This window comes from Vombatus ursinus, unplaced genomic scaffold, assembly GCF_900497805.2.
Source record: "Vombatus ursinus unplaced genomic scaffold, bare-nosed wombat genome assembly UNPS02014770.1, whole genome shotgun sequence".
Taxonomy (NCBI): Eukaryota; Metazoa; Chordata; class Mammalia; order Diprotodontia; family Vombatidae; genus Vombatus; species Vombatus ursinus.
The window spans coordinates 10899363-10924159 of record NW_020954548.1 but is presented as its reverse complement, the minus strand read 5'-3'; the positions used below and the strand labels follow the sequence as shown (position 1 = coordinate 10924159).

At 36.4% G+C, this 24797-nt stretch overlaps 1 protein-coding gene across 2 annotated transcripts in view; it reads left to right on the top strand.

Moving 5' to 3' along the window:
* ADAMTSL1 (ADAMTS like 1) overlaps positions 1 to 24797 on the top strand; it is a 397281-nt gene that overhangs the window by 54761 nt on the left and 317723 nt on the right. For both annotated transcript variants that reach the window (XM_027862672.1, XM_027862671.1), the window contains exon 3: positions 11915 to 11960. In XM_027862672.1, the coding sequence (XP_027718473.1) occupies positions 11915 to 11960 (46 nt within the window). The remainder of the gene's footprint in view (positions 1 to 11914; positions 11961 to 24797) is intronic.

Sequence of the window (24797 nt, the reverse complement as noted above, 5' to 3'; positions counted from 1 at the left end):
TCTTTCTCCCCTAATAATTTCCCCTGTTCCTACCTTGTAGTGCTTTTTACTACATAAATATTTAGAGATTGTACTGAATGGAAAGAATGAATTTTCTGGTAAAGAAGTATCTTTACACCAAAGTTCTTCAATCACAGTTTTGAAGTTTTAGCAGTGTGGGAGGGGTAGGTATCAGCATGTCAAGACTGGGGCATTGTTGTTGCCCCAGGCAAAAGAAACCAGCTATGGAAAGGACTCCTCTTTTAGACATCTTTAAATTACCATGAATTATTCAGGATTAGCCCTACCAGGATATGGTAAATAGGAGAAACTATTTCTGTAGATTTCTTTCAGACATTTGATTAGATTTGTTGTTATTCAGTCCTGTCATCTTCATTTTCTAGGCAAAGATACTGGAGGAGTTTGGCATTTCTTTCTCCAGCTCATTTAGGAAACTGACGTAAATAGGGTTACTATGTGACTTGCCCAGGGTCACATAGCTAAGAAGGGTCTGAAGCCAGATTTGAACTTAGGAAGATGAGCCTTCCTGGCTCCAGGCCCAGCACTCTATCCACTGTACCACCTAGCTGCCCTTGATTAGATTACTTTAGCGTTATAAGTCAGACCTTAGCCTGTTGATTAGGTTGCCACCCCAATTTCTTTGGCCTTCTAGAATATCTCCGGTAGCGTGTAAATCCTCTGTATTGAAATCATCTTTCTGGACTTCAGGCTTCTTATGTACCATGTAAATTTTGGAGTCTTATTTTAAACCCATTCTTTTAAACAAGATCTGAGTCTTGCTTTAGATACTTAATAGCTGTGACCCTAGGCAAGTCATTGTAAGGTAAGGATAGCAATAGCATCCGTCTCACAGGGTGGCTATGAGGACCAAGTGATAGAATGAATGTAAAGTGCTTTGCAAACTTTAAAAAATATTCTATGAATGCTGGCTCTTATTATTATATCCAGCTTAGAAATAAATGGATTCCATTGAGCATAAATATATTTTTTTTAAATCTTTAATAAAGATACAGTATAGGAGGTTCTGTCTTAGAAGGCTAAATGTTTTCCTGAATTTAGTCAACTCTAACATATTCATGTCACCCAAAAATGGCATCATCAGAGGGAAAAACATTGGCTTTAATGTACAGTTTATATGACATTTTCCCTTTTTAGACAATATATTTGTTGAATGGCAATCACAGGCTAAATCCATTGTGTTTTCCAAATAATTTTAATATATAAAATGAGAAGTCATCATGCTAGCTACCACTTCCTTTATACAGCAATACTTTAAGGGATCTCTAATCTGGTGAATGTGAGGATTGCCTCTGATGGTGCAAATTGCAAGGTATCCAGGCTTTCTCATCCTATTTATTTCCTCCCAGAGGGGCCTAGCAAATGTCCTACAGGCTTTCCCCAAGGTCTTAACATTACTCAACACTCAGGTTGTCTGCCTGGTATCTTACCACTTCCTACCAATCTTGAGATGTCTTCTGGGCGTTCATAATTTATACATTATTGACCACATAATTCTGCATATGTGTAGCTGTCATTCAAAGCTTGTACTATGGCCAATGCAGGGTAGAAGGAGGCTTCTTTGCCTTACCCAGAAGTACAAAGGTGACACTGTAGAACCCCAAATGGATTCTGTATGTGCCTGATGTTATGCTGGTATACATCACCATGGGTATATAAATACACATTCCAACCCCTGGTAGCAGATCCACTTATCCTCTACCTATGGTCAGTTTTCTGAGCCTCAATTTTGTCACTTGCAAAATGAGAGTATTGAGCTAGATTATCTTTAAGGTAAGTCCCTTCAAGTTCTAAAATTGTTTAGCTATTATTATAGAAGGTAGTGTTGGGGAGAGTATAAGAGAGAGATACTTGGAAATATAGATGACAGAGGATCCAAAACATATCAATAAAAACTTTAACAATTTATTCATATGTTTATGCAAGGATTTGAATACATATAGTAATCCATATACCTCTTTAACCATTCTGCCCACGTGACTTGCATTAAAAGTCCCTGGCCTCATAAGGTTGAAATGTACTGCCTATACCAGTAGCTTTAGAGAAAATGCTATGGTCTTCTAAAATTACATTTTTTAATGGACATCTGTTTCAGACAGAAGGATTAAAGGAAAAATTTTCATCTCTGGCCAAAGTAGTACATCAGTTTTCAACTCTGAATTTGTATTGGGTGACATTCCCAGAAAAGCTTAAGTTATAACACACACACATACATATATATATATACTTATTCATTGAAAAGATGGAAACATTGAATCCAGTTTCCTGAAACTCACTTATTTTCATTCTCCACCTCTTTTCCTACTGTCAATAATATTTACAACTATGATGGTTTGTGGGCAGCTGGGTGGCACAGTGGATAGAGTGCCAGGCCTGGAGTTAAGAAGACCTGAGTTCAAATCCAGCCTTAGACATTTAATAGCTGTGTGACTCTGGGCAAATCGCTTAACCCTCAGTTTTCTCATCTGTAAAATGAGCTGGAGAAGGAAATGGCAAACCACTCCAGTATCTTTGCCAAGAAAATCCTGAGCAGGGTCACAAAGAATCAGACATGACTGAAACAACTGAACAACATTATAAAATGATTCTTTATCAAAATGAAGCAAGACACTTCTGTCCTTTCTTGTCTCTCAGAGAAGGTAGTGATGAATGAAATCAAGATGGAAGAGCAAATAGTAGGAAATGAACATGTATGCACAAATTTTTCTTTCCTTTAGCATCTATATAAAGGATAAGATAATGTTAAAAGCAACCTTAGTAGTTATCTGGTCCAGTGGTGTCAAACTCAGATAGAGGTGGGGGCCACTGATCCTCCCTGTGGCCTGCATCTTGACTTGGTTTTAAAATGCAGTATTTTCTATATTTTTTGCATTTTATTTATTTTGTTAAACATTTCCTCCATTGCATTTCAATCTAGCTCATCTGCACTGCAGAGTATTATAAGCTATGTTCAAGCCTGTAGGCAGCATATTGGACTCCTCTGATCTAGTCCAGTCATCTTCTTTCACCAATAAGAAAACTAACGCCCAGAGAAGTTAAGTAAAATATCTGAAATCACTCAGGAAGTTAACGACAGAGCACAGATTTGAACCCAGAACACCTGACTCTAAACCTAGGATCCATGATAAACTCTGTTTAAAAAAAAATTGTATAACATCCACTTGTTACAGAAATGGATTTTAAGTGAGTAGTCAAGGGCCTTAAGTCCATGCCTTGTGAGCATCAGTGGAAAAAAATTGGTGACATTAAACTTAAAATAGAGAACACTTGGGTAAAAGGATACAATAGCTGTTTTCAAGTATTTCAAGGACTGGCCTGTGGAAGATGGAGTAGATGGGTTGGTTCTCTTTGGCACCAGAAGACAAAAGTAGCATCAAAAGGAAGAAATTGCTGAGAGGCAAATTTAGGCTTGAGGTCCAGAAACCTTTCGAATAACTAGAGCTTTGCAAAAGTCGAAAGAGGCTTGCTTCAGGGGTAGTGCGCTCCTCCTCATCAGTGGTCTTCAGGCACAGGTCTGATGACCTTTGTTGGCTACGTTAGGCAGTAGATTGTCGAAGGGGGTGTGACCTAGACTAGAAGGCTGCGGCACTGCCTTCTAACTCTGAAATGCCGTGATTATATAAACACCAGGTGATCGATAATGAAGTAATAGCAGAAAGATGAGGCTAAAAGTTCTTTACGCATTAAAGAGAAACTTATTCATAAAGATAGCTGTTAACAATGACTTGCACAATGGAAGAGACAGAGTAATAAGAAATAAAAATCTTCAGTTCTTTCCCATTCTCTTCTACTCCCATTTCACTCTCAAGGTTTAGGTGTTGCTATGCAGCTAGGCATCATAGTCGATAGAGCATCTCTCATCTGCTTGGAATCAGGAAATATCATCTTTGTGAGTTCAAATCCAGTCTTAGATGTTGACTAGCTGTGTGATCCTGAGCAAGTCGCTTAACCCTTTTGCTTCAGTTTCCTTATCTGTAAAATGAGCTGGAAAAGGAAACAGCAAACCATTGCAATATCTTTGCCAAAAAAAAAACCCCAAAACTGGGTCACAAATAGTGGGACACAAATGAAACAATTGAACAACGACAAATGCCATATAACCTAAGTCCTTTGGCAAAACTGAATGGAGATGTAGGGATTGGTAGATTGGGACTGTATAACTCTGACACAGACACATGTGATATCTATACTACTCCATCCCCTACCTTTTCTTAACTCCTGATGTCACAGTCTATGGCTCTTGACCATACACTTCATGGTTGTGTACTGCTCTATAGCTATTTCAAACATCTGTGTGTCTGAGAAGGCGATATATTTGACGGAGAAGAAGATTTGAATGCATACCTCACCTCTGATACTTGATGCTTGCATGACCTTGGGAAGGTAGTTTGACATCACTAAACTTCATCTTATTAATCTATAAAATGTGTATAATATAACTCATGTTACCTGTCTTATTACAGAACTGTTGTAAAAAGAATAATTCATGTACCTCAGAGCATTTTATAAATCTGAGCTGATTATTTGAAATCAATGGACAAGGGTTCTAATCCTGGCATAGCTACTTACTGCTTTTGTGATCTTCAGGATGTCTGAGCCCTGATTTTCTCATCTGTAAAATAAGGATTTGGGAATATTTGTTCCCTAAGAACTATTGTATCTCTAAGTCTTATGATCCTATGTTCCTTTGGCCCTCGTCTCCCCAATTAGACTGTAAGGTCCTTGAGGTCCGTATCTTATACTTCTCTATTTCCCAGAACACTAGGAGCACAGCCTATGTGCTCGGTAAATTCTTGTTGACTCTGATTGCATAATCAGAGCAGTTTTGGGTTCCATCAGTATTCTGGCCATAAACCTTACAATATCGCATGTGTCTTGCCTTCTTTGCTTGTGATTGTAGTATACCATCTCTTCCTTTTTATGGTTTTATCTCCTGTTTGTGAAGACTTCACTATTACAGCAAATCTTCCTTTTAAGACAGTCCAAGGAGTACAAAGCCATAATTGTTTGGAAAAAATTACTACACACAGCTAAGCAGTAACTTATCTTCTTTCTGCAAGATTTAGTAACTCTGCTTATGCTGCAAAATGTACCATTAAGAAATAGTCTTACTCAATGTTATTGTCACCTTAGGAGACTTGGCATCCAAGTGTGTTATCCGGAGAGATTTCTCTTCTATCAGGAGTTTAGATCATACTGAAAGTTTACAACAGTCAATAGAACACCCTGAAGCTCACAATAGAAGTGTTACGGGTATCAAGCAATCGAAAAACATATATTAGGTGTCCGTTATGTGCCAGGCACTATTACAGCATATACTTTTTTTTTTCCTGTAGATGAAAATATTGCCAATTAACCTGGCCCAGGCTCTAAGTTACTAATAAGGATTGTCTGAATACACTAAGAAATCCTGCTTCAAATGCCTCTGACAAGAACAGAAGAAGCATATTCTAGGAATTTTCCCCCATACCTATCCAATTCCTACATGCATCAAATGTAGCCCTGAAGTTCAATGTGTGGGACAATTGCAGTATTAGTAAATAAGTTTCCCTTGGGGCACAGTCTTCAGATCAACTTTATAATAAGAAATCAGTGTATCATAGAAGTATTGAGACATTCAAATGAAGTCATATAAGTGTTATTTAATGCTAAAGAAATAAACTCTTAAGAGCAGCTCACTACTTGTGGCACCATGTTTTAAGTATCACCCCTCTGCCCCTAGAAGTTGGTTTAAAATTGCTTTGAAACTATATCTATAAGCCTGACTCTTATTTTGGCTCATTAGCCAAGGTTTGGACCTCTGGCAAATTCAAAGATTCAGTGTGACACTGAGATTGTGGGCTTTTTTTTATCCCAGTTAGTTCCCACATTGATTGATGGTGTTTGGCATTTTGCCTTCTTGTTGTTTGTTGTATTATTACAACAGAAAGCATTTTCAAAAGCTACATTTATCAAGTTGTCATAATAGTTTGGCTTGCATAGCTATCTACCAAGAGAAGAATAAATTTCTCCCCTAGCACTAATCTGTTTGAGCCACATGCCAAGGAGGCAATGGAGAACTCATAGGAGTCCTGCAATGGGACTATGGGACTTTTTGACTGAATGCTTGAGTAAAAGATATGTTTTGTATATGTTTTTTTAAGCTATTATATTTAGAGTGAAACCACAATAAGGTTTTGTGTCCCTTCCTTATTTTATAGCTAATTTTCAGTTGTATATTTGGTGGGGGTATGTACTTTTAAAGAACATTTGATTTAATTTAAAAACAATAACCTCAAGTACTTTAATAGTTAAAGTACATTTTCCTTATGACAATCCTATGAGGTAGCCAGCATGGGTATTATCATCTCCATTTTACAGATGAGGCTCAAAGATTTAATGAGTTGCCCACAGCCACACTGCTAAAGTGTCAGAACCATAATTTGAGCCCCGGGATTCCTGATTCCAAGTCAAGTATTCTTTCCACTACCCCCTGGCTGCCACTTCAGAATTTCCATGATTCGGAGATGATACAGCAATCTGATAATAGTTATTGGCCTGATTGCCTGAAAATGAATGGTGAATCACTGGTAGATAGAAAACCAAAAAAAACTTGGAATAAAATATAAAATTCACTTTTTAGTTTAAACATCAGAAATTTTGCAGACATATTTAATAGTACTTGGTACGGATTATTCTCAGAGATAATGCAATAGTCAAAGTCATCATCTAATTGTAATAACAAAGCACTTGCTGGGCACAGGTGCTGAACATTTCAAGAAGGATTACCAAATATGAATATATACAGCAATATGGCGAAGAGAATTTTAGAAGGGAGGGGTATAGAATTTACTAATAGTACAGGACACTTGGCATCAGGCTTGCCTTAGATGAGGAAGATTTCATCTAAACAGTATTTTCTTAACATTTAAAAAAAAAAAGGAAAGGACAATGTATCACAGATGAGTGGAAGGGGGCCGTTTCACACATGGAATATACTTGCAGAAGATGGAGTGAAGAAAGAAAAGGTAAATACTGATCCTGAGTAGATAATAGACTTGTTGTTCAGTCATTTCAGTCATATCTGACTCTTCAAGACCCCATTTGAGGTTTTCTTGGCAAAGATACTGGAGTGGTTTGCCACTTCCTTCTCCATCTAATTTTACAGACAAGGACCTGAGGAACAGGGTTAAGTGACTTGCTCAGGGTCACACAGCTAATAAGCATCTGAGGCCAAATTTGAACTCATGAAGATGAGTCTTCCTAACTCTAGCCTTGGCACTCTATCCACTCTGCATCCTGGCTGCCCTGATCGTAGAGTAGTAAGAGCAAAAAGGGATGTAGAAATAACATCTGGCAAGACTGCCCCTTAAATAAACTATCTCCAACAAATTAAGTACCTTGTGCATGAATCATTATCTTTATATAGTTGTTGTCCTTCATACTCTAAGAGGACCAAAATGACATCACTATAATTATCTTTATGTAGTTAGCTAATGTACAATCTTAATGGAACAATTACATTGCATGGATCTCTTGGGGTTCACAGCTGAAGGGTCATTAAGGACTCTCTCCTTCAAAGCTCAGATCAGGTGCCACTTTCTACAGGAATCCCATGCTAATCCCCAGCTTTTAATTGCTAGTGCCCTTCCCTGGAAATTAATTTGTATATATTTTTTATTTAACTTTCTATGTACATGTTGTTTGCCATGATAGAACGTAAATCCTTGAAGAAAAAGCCTGTTTCACTTATGTCTTCATATCCTCAGCATCTAGCATAGTTCTCAGGACTTAATAAGTTCTTGTTCAGTTAAATGAATAACAATGAACCTCTCAGACCAACCCAGTCTAGGCATACATGTTCCCATTTTCACATACATTAATACTCACTTCTGTGTTGTTAAATTTTGTTTTCAGTGACTATTCAGAGTAATATAACAGTATGAACCTTAAAAAAATCTTACATTGATGTTTTAGCTTGTGAAAAATGAAAACATCCCTAATCAGCAAACCCCACAGACAGGGGTGTTTGTTGAAGAGTACAAGATTCTTGGGTCTTCCTAATATCTTTAGGAAAAACCTCAGAAATGTGGGAGTGTTATAAGTAGTTTCTTCGGGCATCCTCTGACTGCATAAATCTGCTAAAAATTCAAATGCTTATATGAAGGGATGAAGAAAAAAATAGTTATTCAAAAGCTATATGAAATCCCTGCTCTGGCTGTAAATTAGCTTGTCTTCTTTAATCCGCGGTCATTTTAGGACCAATAGTCTAAACGGCCTGGGGTCCTTCTGGCTTGAATCTCTAAGATGGTTTTATGTCTACTCTCTCTCTCTCTCTCTCTCTCTCATAAAGTGCTCATTCTTTCCTTTTGAATGACTAAAAGGGTTTTTTGGGGAGAAAAAAGATATATAAGCAGATGGACTCTCCTATTTCAAAATTCTTTGCCCGTGATCCCATATTTGAAAATCAAGAGCAATCCAGAGCAGTAACCTGTTTTCACTTAACACTCCTCTGGTTTTTTTATAGTCCAAAGGTAAGAGTCTGCATCTTTATAGGAGCTGAATACAAATGGTGCTGTTCTGGAGAGCCCTCTGGTTTTAGGTTACATGGTCCCATGTCCCCTTACTAGGGGTAGGCCTGGCTCGACCTTCAGAAGGATGCATTTGTTCACAGAGGAGCTACTCTTTCAGCAAAGAAAAATGTACAAGTAGAAGCAGCCTAAGGTACTTGAATTATCAAAGAGAGTTTGTTTATTCATAATAAGGGCTAAACATGAGTCATCCTTTCCCTTTTAAAGAATTAGACAATACGAATTGGAGGGAGGGGAGGAACGAAAGCCATCCAATCAGTGGGGCTTTAAATTTTCCATAGCAATTCATCTGTTCCAAGGTCGGTAAGTTTTAATCATTGAAACTGAGATAACATCAGGATTTTGAGAAGTGGAAGAAGTGGTACGGTTTGTTCTGTGCTAATGAGGGACGAAGAAACTGTGCCTCCAACTTACCTCAGCTTTGTTGTAAGTCTGCTTAAAGAAGACTGCCACGCAACATATAAAAGGGTTATCTCCTTTTTTTGAGGGGTAGGGGGTGGGGAATTGGTTAGGATTAAATACTGGCTACCAGGAAGAGTTGATATGATAAACAAAAATAAAAAATAAATTTTCATCAAAACCTTTGTTCTAGATATATTCACTTACTTTACTGTCGTAGCTAAGGTTGTAAGCCCCTAATTCTATGTATCTATACCAGGAGACACCTTCCTATTATGGTTGTACAGTTATGGGAGAGAAGGCACAGTCACTTAGATCCTCCATTATGAATGCTCCATAACAACTCCAAAATGATTTAAGAGCTGAGATTTTCAATGTTTGTTTTCATTCCCAGAGGTGAATTTTATTTTGTTTAAATGTGAAGGAAACTATTTGGCTGTTTTATATTAATGAAGTATAAAAATAAATGATATTTTCACCATTTAATTCTCAGATGAGTTTTTGTGCCCAGATAAATCAATAATTCTCTGAATGTAAAACTTTAGATGGCAAGAGTACAATCCTCATTTTAGAATAGTCACTCTGTTAATTTCAGTGAAATTTTTATTCTGCTTTAACAAAGTCAATCTTTTGTAAAATGATGGACTCTATTAAGTTATACAATTAGCACATGGAAATTTCACCAATAAATACTGATATCTTTTTTAAAAAATACTAAGACAAGAGCCAAAAGACTTCTTTTGACACATATAGACTATCTGTATAGGAATCCCTCACTTTTTATAAATATCCTTAACCTTATTCTAGAGTTCAGTAAATCATTAATTAAAGATTCACGGTAAATAAGAGCCCTTTTTTCTTTCACCAGCTTTATTACCGAAGAGTCTCACACATTATTTTGTCCCTTGTCCCATTGCTAGACGACTCGATGATAACCTCTGTAGCCCACAGCCCAATGATTAGCCCTTTGTCACACTCAACGAATGCTATTTTACTGAGCTAACACCCAGTAATGAGGACCCCAGTTTTCAACTAAATAAACAAAACACTAGATTCTCAGTAGAATGGTACATTTACAGGCACACTTTAATAATTTGCTTGATCATTATCAGATGTTAGCTGTTGGACACTGTTGTATCCTAGCAGATATCATGGCAAAGGGCCATTGCTAAGCAGGGATTAAATATTTCAATTCTTAGCGATGTACGTGGTTATGATCTATTATCCAGGGATATGTAAATGCACTCCATAGGTGCTAACAGTTGAAAAAGTCTTAGAAAGGGCCAATAAATGCAATTGTATAAAAGATAATTGCCTTGGAATTGAAGTTAATGCTAAGACTGAAATTGGTGAAAAATTTAGCAGCATTGTTAAAAATTTAGAGATTGACAACTTAATAGTCAGAAGATGGAAAATAGAATTGGATGGGTATCAAAGTGCCTAATAATCTCGAGCAGGTTGCTTAATTTCTCTGAGTCTCAGTGTTTCCATCTATAAAATGAGATGGTTGGACTAGATGAACTCTAAGATTTCTTCCAGATTGAAAACCTTATAATTCCTCTATAGGAAATGTTTGTTGAATCAGATTGGATCGTATTTTCATTTCCGCTTTAAAAAAAAAAAATTACTTATTTTCAGAATACCATAATAGCTATGTTAATGTTTTGAGTATTACCACATATGCTTTCTTAACAAGACAGTTTTTAAGTACGGTTTTTAAAAAATATATGTGTTGTATTGTTTAATATTAGTAAGTATATGCGTTGACAAATCTTTTCCTCTCATGTAACTCCTCTCTAATTTTATAATGAAATCAAAAGGAAAATAAGATTCATTGAAAAGAAATGTGCTTTATAGAAAACTTTGCTCTAGGATGTCTTTTCTCTCAGATAACAAAGATTTCTAAGCATGTATCATAAGTATTTGGGGAGTAAGTAGAATTATAGTAGCAATGAAATCTAGTATCAGCTCCTACTCTAGTGAAGGAATAGATTGGTCCTAATTAGTGTAAATAATGAATCTCATGGAAGTGGTCACATTATTTGAATTTGCATTGCATATTTCCACTGGGCTAGAACCAGTTGCCATATTTTACACAATTATAACTTTGAATAGTGTGAATTAAAATACATGCATCTATTTCATGGGATTTATTATCATACTAATCAAAACCTAGATGTAATATCTCTTTAACCTAGTCTTTCCAAAGTTAATTTGGTCACAAAACACTTTTGGTCTTGAAATATATTGAAAGAATCCAAAAAGACTGTCTAAGGAGCCAAGGGAACCCCCAAAAATAGAAGAAGGTCAGAGAAATTATAGATCAATGTAAAATAAAGTCTATTTTCACACCCCTATACTGCTACATGTATTAAGTATTTTTAATAGACAGATTTTGGTAAGGATGCAGCTGGCATTATATTTAGACTACTAGAGCTAACGAAAATCTGATTTGTCATCTAGCCCATTGCCCTCACTTCATAGAGAAAAAAAACAAAATTCTGTAGTTGTGAATCAACTTACTCAAGGTTAAATTGTTGTTCAATGGGAAAGTTGGGACTTGAATCCAGGCCTTTTGATTTCATCTCTAATGCTCTTCCCACCATTCCACACTAGCTCTGGATTGCTTATCCATGAATACCAGGGATGTGTGGTTTGGGATTGGGATAATCTAGTTTAGATAATTAACAGTTTGGGATAATCTAGTTTAAATCTCATCATTTTAATATTTGTTAATAGTTCTCTGAAAGAGGAAGTCTACTACATTAGTGACAAAAAAGATTCTTATCATGCAAGAGAGTTGGGCCATAGTTTCATTACTAGTAAGATACAGAGTTGGACTCTGATGATCATATAAGGTCTCAGCTACAAAATTCCAAAGTTTGGAACACATATAACTATTATTACTTCTTCTTTTTCTGACATAGGAGCTGTGAAGGACGTAATATTCGATATAGAACCTGCAGCAATGTGGTAAGTATAAGATTCTATGAGTGTGATAACACTTAATGTTTCAATACTGGACATTACCAAAGGATTTTAAGTGTTTCTTGGAAGCAGGGATTGTGATGGTGGTGAAAGAGTAAAAGCAGAATAAAAGATGAATTATCTAATAACCCACCAGAAAAACCTAAGAAACCAGTATTTTCCCACCTATATTCCAAGGCAAATCTTTAATCCATTGACCAGAATGCTAACTGAAAACCATGCCATAGGATGATCATTTGAAGAAACTGGGGAAGTTTAGCCTAAATAAGAGAAGGTTTAGGAAGATCATAAATGCTGCCTTCAAGTATTTAAAGAACATCCAAGTTTGTTGTCCTTGGTCCGAGAAGGAAGAATTAAGAACACTGGACAGAAGATACAGAAAGGTCAATTTGGGCTCCACACAAGACAAAATTGCCTAAGACTTTGAGCTGCCCCAAAATAGTATGGGCTGCCTTAGGAGATGATGGGTTCCCCATTACTGGAGATCTTTAATCAGAGGCGAGATGACCACTTATCAATGATGTTGTAAAAAAGAGTCTTGGTTAGGTAAGGTTGGACTAGAATCCTTCAGTGATTTTCTTCAAATTCTTGGGTTGGGTGATTCTGTAACTGAAATGTTCTGAGTGCTTCAGAGTAAGAGAGAAGTGTGGGAGGAAAGGGAAGTTCACAATGCTTTTGAAAACCGATATAAATCACAGTTCTGTCATTCACTAAGAAGTCTTGTGAAAGAGTGTGAGAAGTCAAAAAAAAAAAGGGGAGGGAATCTACCTGGGGCAATGTGAATGAACTATTAGTTAATGGAAATTCATGTTTGGGGTGGGGATGGAGGAGAAGGTGGTAACCACTCCTACCCTTCATGCTCTTCCTGCCTATTCTGCTCTTGTGGCACATAGCAAAGCTGGTGATGGGGCTTGTTGGATGGTTAGGAATGGGTGAAAGGGTATTTTTTAGTTTCATAAGGATATATGAATTGAATCAAATTCAGAAACCAGATAAACAATTTTCTGGAATCAAAGACAGCATAGTTCATTAATGGCTGTTGCATCTTCTACATAACAATCTTAAGTTGGTAGGGTTTTTTTTTTTCTGTAAACATACCATTATTTCACCTAAGAGTATCTGGGACAGTGAAAAGGATGCTAGTCCTGAGGTCAAAGGACATGGGTCCAAATATTACTTCTTACCTTAATTACCTGGGTGACATTGGGTAACTTACTTAATTCCTTTGGGCCTCAGTTTCTTCAACTGCAAAGTGAGGGAGATTCACTAAATGGTTTTTGGAGTTCCTTCCAGCTAGAGTGAGTGCTATATAGTTCTGTGCTTTTCATGACTACTAGGTGAACTTTATTTTAGACTTTTAATTTCCAGTAACTACCACAATGTTTCATATATAATAAATGCTTGTTGAAGTTAATTATTTCCAGTCTACTGAATCTCAGGATAGTAGATTGGAAAAGGACCATTGAGAAAACATCTACCTCCTCCAGCTTCCCGATTTCTGATAGGTGAACATGTAAACTAGCCAGGGCAAGTAGCTACCTATTCTTTCCTTTAAAATCTCCAAGGAGAATCTGTGCTTTTTCCCTTCTAATCTTTCTAAGAACTTTCATGTCAATAAGTAGACTGATGGATCTCATAGTACTCAAACTCATTTACACTATGTGGATTAAATCTTTACAGTTTGTAGAGTAAAGCAGATTTTGAATCTTTTATGACAACCTCAAGTCTTCAAATAATTTGTTCTTGATATTAGTGAAACTTTTCTCTGCATTTTTCTGGCCACAGCTAGAAAGTACCTTGCCAGAACAAACCTCATAATACATTTTTGTGAAATAGATAGATTTTTTAAAAAAAATAGAAAATAGAAAGGCTGTTTTCATAGTCACATCCTAGTTTTTCAGTCTAATAATTTAGAATATTTCAGGTAAGCATCCTACTGTTAGATACCTGTTTCAACTGAAACTGAACTATGATCCTACTGCTATAAGGTGACTTAAATGTGACTTCCTAAAAATGTGGTATTTAATATAACTCTTGTGTTATTTCTTTCTTTAGTGTTCCTGAAGTTTAATTACATGATTTCATATTAAGGAAATAGGTCCCATAATTTTTTATAGGAAAAAATAAGGAAGATTTCTTTCACAAATGAATAAAGAATTACATGCATTTTTGTAAAACTTAATTAGAAGCCATATTAAGCCTGGGAAGTATTATTCCTGCCTATGTGAACAGAAATGAAAGAATTTCTTAATAAAACTATTGTTCCTGTGTGAATTAGATGAGTCAGTCCTTAGTGTAATACAGTTCAGAGTTTGGCCTTTCAAGAATTGTTAGGGCAAAATGAAATCTCAATTCACTGATTTATTGCTTGAATTTGGAAAGTGATAGTGGATACAGAAGGACAGTCTTGTTTTCTTAAGAGGGTTTTAATTCACTTCCATGCCTTATGAACAACTGAAAATTGCCCTACAGTGCCCTTTAAACCTTGATTTGCTGTTTACTCTTTTACTTATTCCTCAAAATTTGTTCCTTTCTTCTCACAGCTGCTTTTTCTCTTCTACTCATGCTAACTATCCTCTTCTACCCCTCCCAAACCATGCAGTGTTAAATGAGTAGATGATCAGATCCCACAAGTTTATGTGGAGTTTAACTAGCAACACTATGACTAAAACCCTTGATTCTACCATCAAATTTCTTTTAGCTAGTCTCCTGAGACAGTCTACCATTCATTTTAAAAATTCCAGAAAAGTGAAGTTTAACAAGCTCACTTGCAAAGATCATCAGGAAACTATGCCTTATGAGGAGTGCTCCCAGGATGACAAAGGATAGCCATGTCATATCAAGAAGAGAAAACAAAATACTGAAGAGCGCCATCGTAGTTGCCTGTAAATATTTAGAGGACTGTCTCATAGAAAAAAAAAAAAAAAAAAGGTGTGGATATTCTATGTTGTCCCAAGGAAACAACTAGGGTTGAGGATTACAGAGGGGCAGATTTTGGCTAAACAGAAGGAAAATTTCCTTATAATTAGAGGTTCCCAATAGTGGAATGAAATGCCTTGTGGAAAAGTGAGCTGTGGCAGAAAGGATTCCTTCACTGATTGGGAATTTGGACAAGATGGCTTCTAAGGTAATATCCAGTTCAAAAAATTTTTGACAAATGGGCAGGGATTTTAATAGTAACAACTCACATTTTTTTTCCTTTTTATTAATTTGATTTATCAACAATCAATTCCATAAGCTTTTGAGTTTTAATTTTTTCTCCCTCTCCCTCCCCCCTCTCCTTCCCCAAGACGGCTTGTAATCTGATATAGGCTATACATATACATTCCTATTAACATATTTTCACATTAATGATGTTGTAAGAACCAATAGGAGGACACTCCAGAAAGAGGAAACTAAACAAAACAGAAGAAAAAAATAGCAAATATTATGCTTCAATCTGCATTCAAACTCCATAGTTCTTTCTTTGGATGTGGATAGCATTTTCCATCATGAGACCTTTGGAGATGTCTTAGATTCTTGCATTGCTGAGAAGGGCTATTGGAACTATACCCAAAGGGCTATAAAAATGTGAATACCCTTTGACCCAGCAATAGCACTTCTAGGGCTATATCCCAAAGAGATCATAAAAATGGGAAAAGGACCCACATGTACAAAAATATTTATAGCAGCTCTTTTTGTGGTGGCAAAGAATTGGAAATTGAGGGGATGCCCATCAATTGGGGAATGGCTGAACAAGTTGTGGTACATGAATGTAATGGAATACTATTGTGCTTTAAGAAATGATGAGCAGGCAGATTTCAGAAAAACCTGGAAAGACTTGAGTGAAGTGAGCAGAACCAGGAGAACGTTGTACACAGTAACAGCCATGTTGTGCGATGACTAACATTGATAGACTTAACCCTTCTCAGCAATGCAAGGAACAACTCATATTTTTATAGTGCTTTGAGGTATACAAAATAAATAACTGTGAGGGAAGTAGTGTGTTATTATCTCCACTTAACAAATAAAGAAACTGAGGCTAAGAGGAGGTACTTCCCAAGGTCATGCAGATAGTCATTGGCTAAGCCAGAAATTAAATTCAAGTCTTCTTATTCTAAGTCCAATATTCTTTCTCCTGCTCTAGGAGTTTTAGGCCACCTATTTCACAAGAATATTTTGATGAAAAATGAGATGAAAATGTGGAAATCCTCTGGGAAAAAAAGTTTTTAAAAACATTGTAGAAATGCAAAACATTATCACTAACCACCACCATCACCACAAGTGATAAAAATGTCTTTAAATGCCTTAGTTTCTCTTACTAGACTTCAAAACACACAAGAAACAAGTATTTCCCTTCTAGACTCTTGTCTGTCCTTATGCCCCTTTAGCCATAACTTGTCAATAAGTAGTTTCACTTTTATAGATTCTACTGTTCATGCACTTGGCTTATAACGCGTCTAAAGAAATCTGCTATGAAACACCACACTGAGTATAGGTTATATTAGAAGACGGGACATACGTTATCACTTAGGAATGGGGTGAAGTTGATTACCTTGGGTAAATAGTTTTCTTCTCTTGGTGCTTTAGCTTCCAAGGGGGGGATTTAATTAAGGCATTTCTAAGATTCCTTCTAAATCTGACATGATTTGTTTCCTCCGTGTTCTGAAAAGGCAGCTAGGTGGTGCTGTGAATAGAGTGCCAGGCTTGAAGTCAGGAAGATTCTTCCTCCTGAGTTCAAATCCTGCCTCAGATATTTACTAGCTATGTGACCCCGGGCAAGTCACTTAACCCTGTTTACCTCAGTTTCTCAATTGTAAAATGATCTGAAGAAGAAAATGGCAAATCACTCCAGTATCTCTGCCAAGAAAATCCCCAATGGGATCACAGAGAATTAGATATAACTGGAAAACAACTGAACAACAAAAAATGTGTCCTTAAATCTCGCCCGGGACTAACATTGTCTGTTCCCTGTTCTAAAGGCAAGATCTGACATTGTGTGGCCTAATATTCTAGAGGCCATGTTTGTCAGTCTGTGCTTTCACTTCCCTTCTAGATATAATATTCTGCATTTCTATGAAGTAGCTCACAATACAGGAGGCAGTTGGAATTGAATCAAGAGACATGAAGATGAGTAGATAGGTCTAGCTATTGTTTCAGTAGCAAAAGGAATACATCTGGCAGTAAACACTGCATGCAGTCAAGTCAAATACTTAGTATAACACACCAGTGCTTAAAATCGTGCTTGGCACAAAATAAGGACTTAATAAATGCTTGTTGGTTGATTGAGGCCCATTGATTGAAAATTATTGATTCTCATGATTTTTTTTCGTCTTACCCAGGAATGTCTGGTCCACTCAGATCCTATCCTTTGCTTGGATCTGGGGTTTACTTTCTGGCATTGGTTTTAGTTTTATTGTGGTTGAAGCTCCCTTTGCTGTGTCATCCTATGCAAGCCATTTCTCTGAGACTCAGTTTCCTCATTTGTAAAATGAGGAGGATGGTTTAGAAGATCTCTAAGGTGCTTTTCTGCACAGTGGTCCTAGCACTGTCTGAATAAGTTGAGATACTATGGGGGATTTGATGAAGAGAGAAAAACTAAATTTAAGATTAGAACACCTTTGGCCCTTTCATAACTGGACTTTTCATTTCTCTTCATCAACTTGTGCTTTTTTTTTTATCTATCACTTCCTAACGTCCTCGAAATTCTTTTAGATGAAAATGGTCTTTCATTGACCTTTTACTCTTCAACTTCTTCCCTTCCTTAGCTTTCCATGAGCAACACTGCCCTGGGGAGGGGGGGGGAAGGAGATACATTCTTACTCCCCACCACCTCTACTACACTTTTCTATCACTTCAAGCCCATAGCAAGCAGTTCTCAGACAATATGGAACAAAAAGGGAAAAGAAAAATTTATTAACCTCACATGTAAATCTTGTCCAAGAAAATAAATTTTGTGAAGGTAAGGTTAGATAATTTCCTTCATAACTGTTTCAAACCTACCATCTTCTGGGTGCTTCCAGAGGTCATACACTTCATCTTGCTCATTCCCTCCTTAGCTGATTTCTCTCCAGCAGTAGGCTAACAAAATGTGCCTGAAGCCAGTACTCTTGATGTGTCACTGTGTGATTATCCAGCCAGCCAAAGTACTGGAATCTTACTTATGCTACAGTCTTGGTTCCAGATCTGATATTTGAAGACTGACAGGAAATATCTTTTCCAAATAATTTCATTAGGTCTAAGCCTTTGGACACTGGCACAGCAATGTCTGGGATCGGGCTTCCCTGGCCTGTAGGGCTCTACTTGCATTTTAGATTTGGTTCAAGCCTAGGAGTGTGAACAGCAGGGTTGGAAAAGGATTCTCTCTCCTAGCTAGCTAGCTAGCTATCATCTATGTATGTTTTAATTTGTCAGTCCCATTGGGCACATTTTAGTCACTAAGATGAACTTTCTCCTGACTATAATTTCTACTAACCCTTAAATTCTCTACATTGCCCTTTTATATTTACAGAGGACATGAGAAAGGAAAAATGAAGCTGTTACAGAACCCTCTAGGATCTATCCTCAACATGGGGCTGTTTTACTGCTAGGCATTAATTAAAAATGCCTCCAATTACTTTTTAAAATATCTTTCTTCTTATGTTCTAGAACTAGACACACTAGCAGATTCAAACTCTAGCCCTAGTTGAAATGCAGGCTAATTAAGATTTAATTAAGATTTAAGATTTTTTTCCTCTAGAAATCTAAATGTCCTGTCATACAAAATGTATTAGGACAAAACAAAGCATCTTTGTGGTATATAATTCTGAGTCATTATCTACCCATGGAACTTTTGTTGAATGGTTTCTAATTCCTCCTGTGCTTACACTCTGTCTAGATGAAGATGAAATGTAGTATGTACTGTCCCAAGGTCAACTTTGGAAATATATGTTCTCTCTTTGTAAAAACTATAAGGACTATAGAAATGTAAGTGATTATGACTTTATGCCAGTGGACTATTGTGCGCCATTGAAGGTTTTAGTTACCCTAAAGCTAGAGGAAAGGTAGAATATGGCCATTTTACTTATCCTCTCTGTCTCCTTTTTAGTAGGCATACAGGCTCTGGATGCCTCTTTTTAAATGCAAAATAGAGAATTGTTACTTGGGGGCATGTAATTGGAGAACTAGAAGAATCTTCTTTTGAATTTGGCACAGTTAGCACGTTTTCATAGATATCATAGTTTGTGGGGGTTTGCCCCAGCTGTTGTTCATTCATCCCAAAATTTGATTAGAAAGGGAAAAATGTTGTCAAAGAAATAGGGAAGTAAGTGAATATTTTGTAGCAGTTTTTTCTAAATACTGAGTGGTCAGGCCTATGATAGTACCATTGCTTCTTAATCTTTGACCTTCTCTACAAAGAGAAATTAATCTGTAAGGATAATCACACTGGTCATATCCATTAAATATGCTGTAATTGCCAACAAGGATGCATGCAATTGACTGGTTTGGGTTTGAAATTGGTTTCTTTCCTACAAAGTAAAGATTTAATTGTGATTAGTTGTTATGTGATTTTATAAATAATGAAAAATTCTTAGACTTCATGAAGAATTTCATAATGTCTAAAGCAAGGCAAGGGATATTTCATACCAGACTATATCTATATCCATCTATATGCATGTAGGTAGATGTAGATAGATATAGATAGATAGAATTCCTTAGCAAAAGATATTCAGGATGGTTGAAGGTACCCAAAAGCATGACACAGAATGTTCAGTTACAGGAACTAGGGATGTCTAACCTGGAGAAGAGAAGACTTAGAGGAGATTCACTTTGTTTTTCATCTCCCTAACAAACCTATAACAAATAGTCTTTCTCTGTTTTTTTTTTCACTCAACTAGATTTTAAGCTCCATGAAGATAGAAGTTGTGTTTTATTTGAACTTTGTGTTTATCTCAGTACCTAGCATGGGGTTCCATTTACAATCAACATTTAATAAATATTTGTTGAATTGACTTTTGAAGGGATTAAGTTTACTCGCTTTGATCCTCTAGTACAAAAACTAGCAACACTAAGACATTACAGGCACATTTTGGCTCAACAGAAGGAAAAATTTCCTAATAATTAGAACTGTCCAGCAATGGAATGGGGCTGCTTCATGAAGATGGATGCTTCCCATACAATAAAAATATAAGCATTTGTTAAGCAGAGCACTATATTAGGTACTTGGGGAGGGAAGGGGAGGATGTGCAATTTATATCGTATTCTATCCCTGCTCTCATGGGACTTAAAGTCTAGTAGAGCTATAAGACAAAACACACAAAAAATGCATTGTATTAAGATATTATATGTTAAGTTCATCAAAGAGTTACAAAGGAGTATTCAATTCAACCTCAAAAGCATTTGTTAAATACTTCCTAGGTTTAAAGCATTGTGCAAGGCAGTGAGGATACAAAAAAAAAAAAAGTGAAAAAATAAGGCCCTGCTGTCTAGGAACTTGTTTTCTACATGGGGCTTGGCAGAGAATATGGCATTTACATGTATAAGTTAAGTACAAGTTGAGGAATGTGAGAGTACTAACAACTGAGGTGACCAAGAAAAGGTTCCTATTGAGGTAGCACCAGAGTTGAGCCTTAAAGAAAGCTAAAATTATCTAGGAGGTTAGGAGGGAGAACTGCCTGTGCAAAGGCATGAGAGCTGGAAATGGAAAGCCAAATTCTGGAAATGAGTGGGACATTTTGGCTGGAATTCAGAAGGGATGAAAGGCAGCAGTACGAAATAGGTCTGGAATGGTAGGATGGAGACAGACTGTGAAGGGCTGTGTAATATGAGGTCTGGGTGGAAAACTTATTAACAACCAGTGATGGCTAATAGAGGAGGTGGCGTTTGAGTTAGACTTTAAAGGATTAGAAGAAATTTAATAAGCGAAGAGAACTCCATGTGAAGGTGGATAACCACTTGTCAGAGACTTTATAGAGGGGATCTATTTTTTAGGTTAGGTTGCAATACACAGCTTTCAAATATTGTAGTTACATTTCATGGAGATTGGATTAAGGCCAAACTATCCATAAACAGACCCAGAACTATGATATCAATAACCTCTAATATTTTTGTCAACTTTGTGATTTATTATTCACGTACAGCTACTCTGGTGGCGGGGGGGGTGGGGGAGCCAACCTCACATTTCTTGACTGCCTTTTTTAAAATCATTTATGACAAAAACATAAAATTTTTAAAAAAATTAATTATTCACTTACTCCTTGGCATGGTAAATTTGCTGGCTGTGTCTGCAGTGCTCATCAGTAGACATCAATCCAGATTTGTTTCTTCCTCCCTCCTCCCCCCCACTCTTTAAAACAAAACAAAATAAAACAAACAAAAAAATGCAATCCTTTCAACAATCCAGTAAAGTGTACAGAACAGGTATCCTTATCCTTATTACCTCATTTTAGAAATGAAATCAGAGAATTAAATTCTACTCAGTATAGTAAACATTTATTAAGCACAATAGAGTGACTTATTTAAAGGTACATAGCTAGAAAATGGTAAAATTAAGACGTGAATGTGTCTTCCAACTAAAAGCCAGTTCTGATTTGGCTGCATCACAGCATATATATATATATATATATATATATATATATATATATGGGATTATGACTGTAGATAGAGTTGATAGCAGGTTCCTTTTCACATATCCCTCTGTGACCTTGGGTATGTTAACTAATGTTTCTGTGTCTTTGAGAAGGGACAAATGTGCTGATTGATCATGTACCCCAGTGGGATTGATTCTGAAGAGTGCTTTAGAACTGAAAGAGACATTTGAAGTCATCTAATCCAATCTCCTCAGTTTACAAATGAGGAAAATGAATCCCAGGAAAGTTATATCGCTTGCTTAGTATCATATATGTTTTAAGTAGCAGAGCTGAGATTCAGACCCAGATCATTTGTCTCTAAATCCAGTAATCTTCCCCTAAACTTACTACAGTGCAGTTTGGATATGCCTGTAAATGCTTGTTTGCCCTTTGTAACAAGAGCAATTTAAACTCAGGACATTTTGAATTGTAAGAATAAAACATATAGCCAGTATATTTAAAAAAAAAAAAAAGCAAACAGCCAGATACAATGGGACTGATGAATTCAAGAGTCCTTTCTGGAAAGACCCCAAAATTCCAGCCTTTTTGAGCTTCTCGACCTGTTAAGGCACATGTCTTTATTGAGCCAAATACTCATCAGAATCCATCTTCTAAAACAATAGACTGTGAGTTTCATAAGATGCATGTTAGTCCCTGATGAACCAGTTGGAAGATTGAGAAGGAATTGGAAAGAGACATAGAGTGAAATGACTTTCATAGTTCATGTTTTGGCAGATAGCCACAATGAATGAGACCAAACAAGCTGCTATGTATAGGTTGCTAACACGTGAAGACTTGTCTATGCATGGCTATATTCTCATAAACAGAGAAATGATACGCAGAATCTTCCGATTATCATCAAGGTTTTGTTATTTTGTTTTATTGGAAATTTTGGTCCCATAGGAGATATGATTTTCCCCTTATACTCTATCCCTCTGACATTGATGCTGAGCATGGAGAAATAACTAGGATTTATACTTGAGTTTTAACTCAGTGAGATAACATATCAAATGAAACGTATGTATAAATAATACGTGGATATGAAGCAGTTTGTAAACCTTGAAAAACTATATACTATAAATGTTACCTATTTTATTACTATTGTTAATTCAGACCCTGTATTAATATGTTGTTTATATAAAGACTGACATTTGCTTTCTTTCCTTTTTTTTTTTTTTTTTTTAAGAAAATTGTCAAATGAATACAGCTTGCCTTTGGGATCTGGCTGTATTTTTCATTGCACTCTTGCTAGAATCCTGATTTATTATGCAACACATTTGGAAGAAGATATTTTAGGTTTTGAATTGAGTTCAGAATTTTGTATGAATTCTTCCCGCATCCCTCTCCATCATGGGAGATTGGGGTAGGAGGAGTTATTTGGATTTATGGCTTTTTGCCAATTGTATTTGCATTCAGCTTAGACTTTTTTAAAGAACTATTAGTTATAGTGTATGAATTGCTATCTCCTCAGAATATATGTGTACTCTCAAATATTTGGAAGATCTATGATCTCATCAATTTGGATTTTACCTCCAGTCATGTAGATTGTAACCCATGTATGTCTGTCCATCCTGTGCAACTTTTTGTCTACGTCCTCTGATAAGTTTATCACAAGGGCTCCATCAAATATGTTGAGAGCCTTCCTTGATTTCTCCTGACATTGCTAGAAGGGGGTCTTCCTTACTTTCTTCTGACAGTACAAAAATATTAGTGAAGCACTGGGGCAATTCACTTGATATACCATTATTCAGGCTTGTGCCTACCTCAAGCCTGCATAGTGATTCAGGATTAAAGTTAAAATACAATGAATGGGTTGGGGAGAGGGGAGAATTTGAAACTAAAAATTTAAATTTAAAAAAATTAATGCAATGAAACATTTGTGGACCATAAAATGCAATAATTTTTAAATAGCTTTACTGATGATAAAGTAGAGACTATATAGAATTCTTAGGGTTAAAAAGATAGTAATTCAGGTAAAATGGATACTCTGCTTATCTTCCATCTTCTCCCCTCAAATTCATTCATCACATTAATAAGTGTGATAATATATGTAAGCTTTGTCCCCACTTTCCATAGGGTAGGTCCTTTATGCCTTGGGAAGCAAGGAATCCAAATCAATGTTAATCTCGAGAGTGGCTTCCTCACCCCTGAAAAGAAAACCAGATGAACCTATATAAAACAGAAGCAGCTTCTACCACGCCCTTATAATCACTATGCGATCAGCCCATCTTCTTTTTCCTTCCTACATTTCCCTGATAATATTCTTTTCTTCAGTGCTAGACACTGAGGATGCAAAGATCAAATAAGACAAAGAAGTTAATCAATCTAATAAGAAGAATACTTGCAATAGCTTCCTTACATGTCAGCCCATCTTTACTCTTGCCCTGCATTGACAAATAAAGATACTGTTACAAAAAGATACTGTCAGGTCAAGAAACTCATCAAACATCTTCTATGTTTCCTCCCTATTGCCTCAGAATAAAATTCAACTTCCTGTTTATCACTCAAGACCCATCCTAGAGGAATCCTCACTCTTCTTTTTGCCATGTTATAGCATTCCCTTCCTTGAAGTCTATACCCCAGACCTAATGAGCTATTCTCTTCTGCCTACACACACTGTGTTCTTGTTCATCTCTACCCTCTTCCCTCTGCCTGGAGTGTCCTCACTCTCTCCCACTACATAAAGAAATCTTGTCTACCCTTTAAACCCAATTCAAATGCTACAAAGCCTTCTCCAACTCCTGGTCAATAATAATCCCTCCCCACCACATACACAACACAAATACACATACCTCATTTATCGCTTTTATTCTCTGATTCTGTAAAATTTCTCAAATTCATTTAATATCGTGCTATTGCTAGGTATCTGATTATATTGTCTCCCTACAAGACTGAAGGCTTTCTGTGTATCTCCCCACCCCTACCCAGCTTAGCCCACAGTAGGCCCTTAATGAATATTTGTTTTACTACAATTTTCTCTTTTGGAGCTGAGTAGATAAAAAGGCTTAGAGATAAGGAAGACTTGGAGAGCTAATCTCCTAATTAGTATTTCAAATAGTAGAGATAACAAAGTGATACCTCTAGCTAAGTGAAGGGTAAAATAGACCAAAAACAATTATCTCAAATTATTTAATGCTGAAAGAGCTTTCTGAGCAATCTAATTCAATGTGATATATTTGTTGAGTTGAATTGAATTTTGCAGGTTATCAAGTGCTGAGCAGAAATTACCAAAACA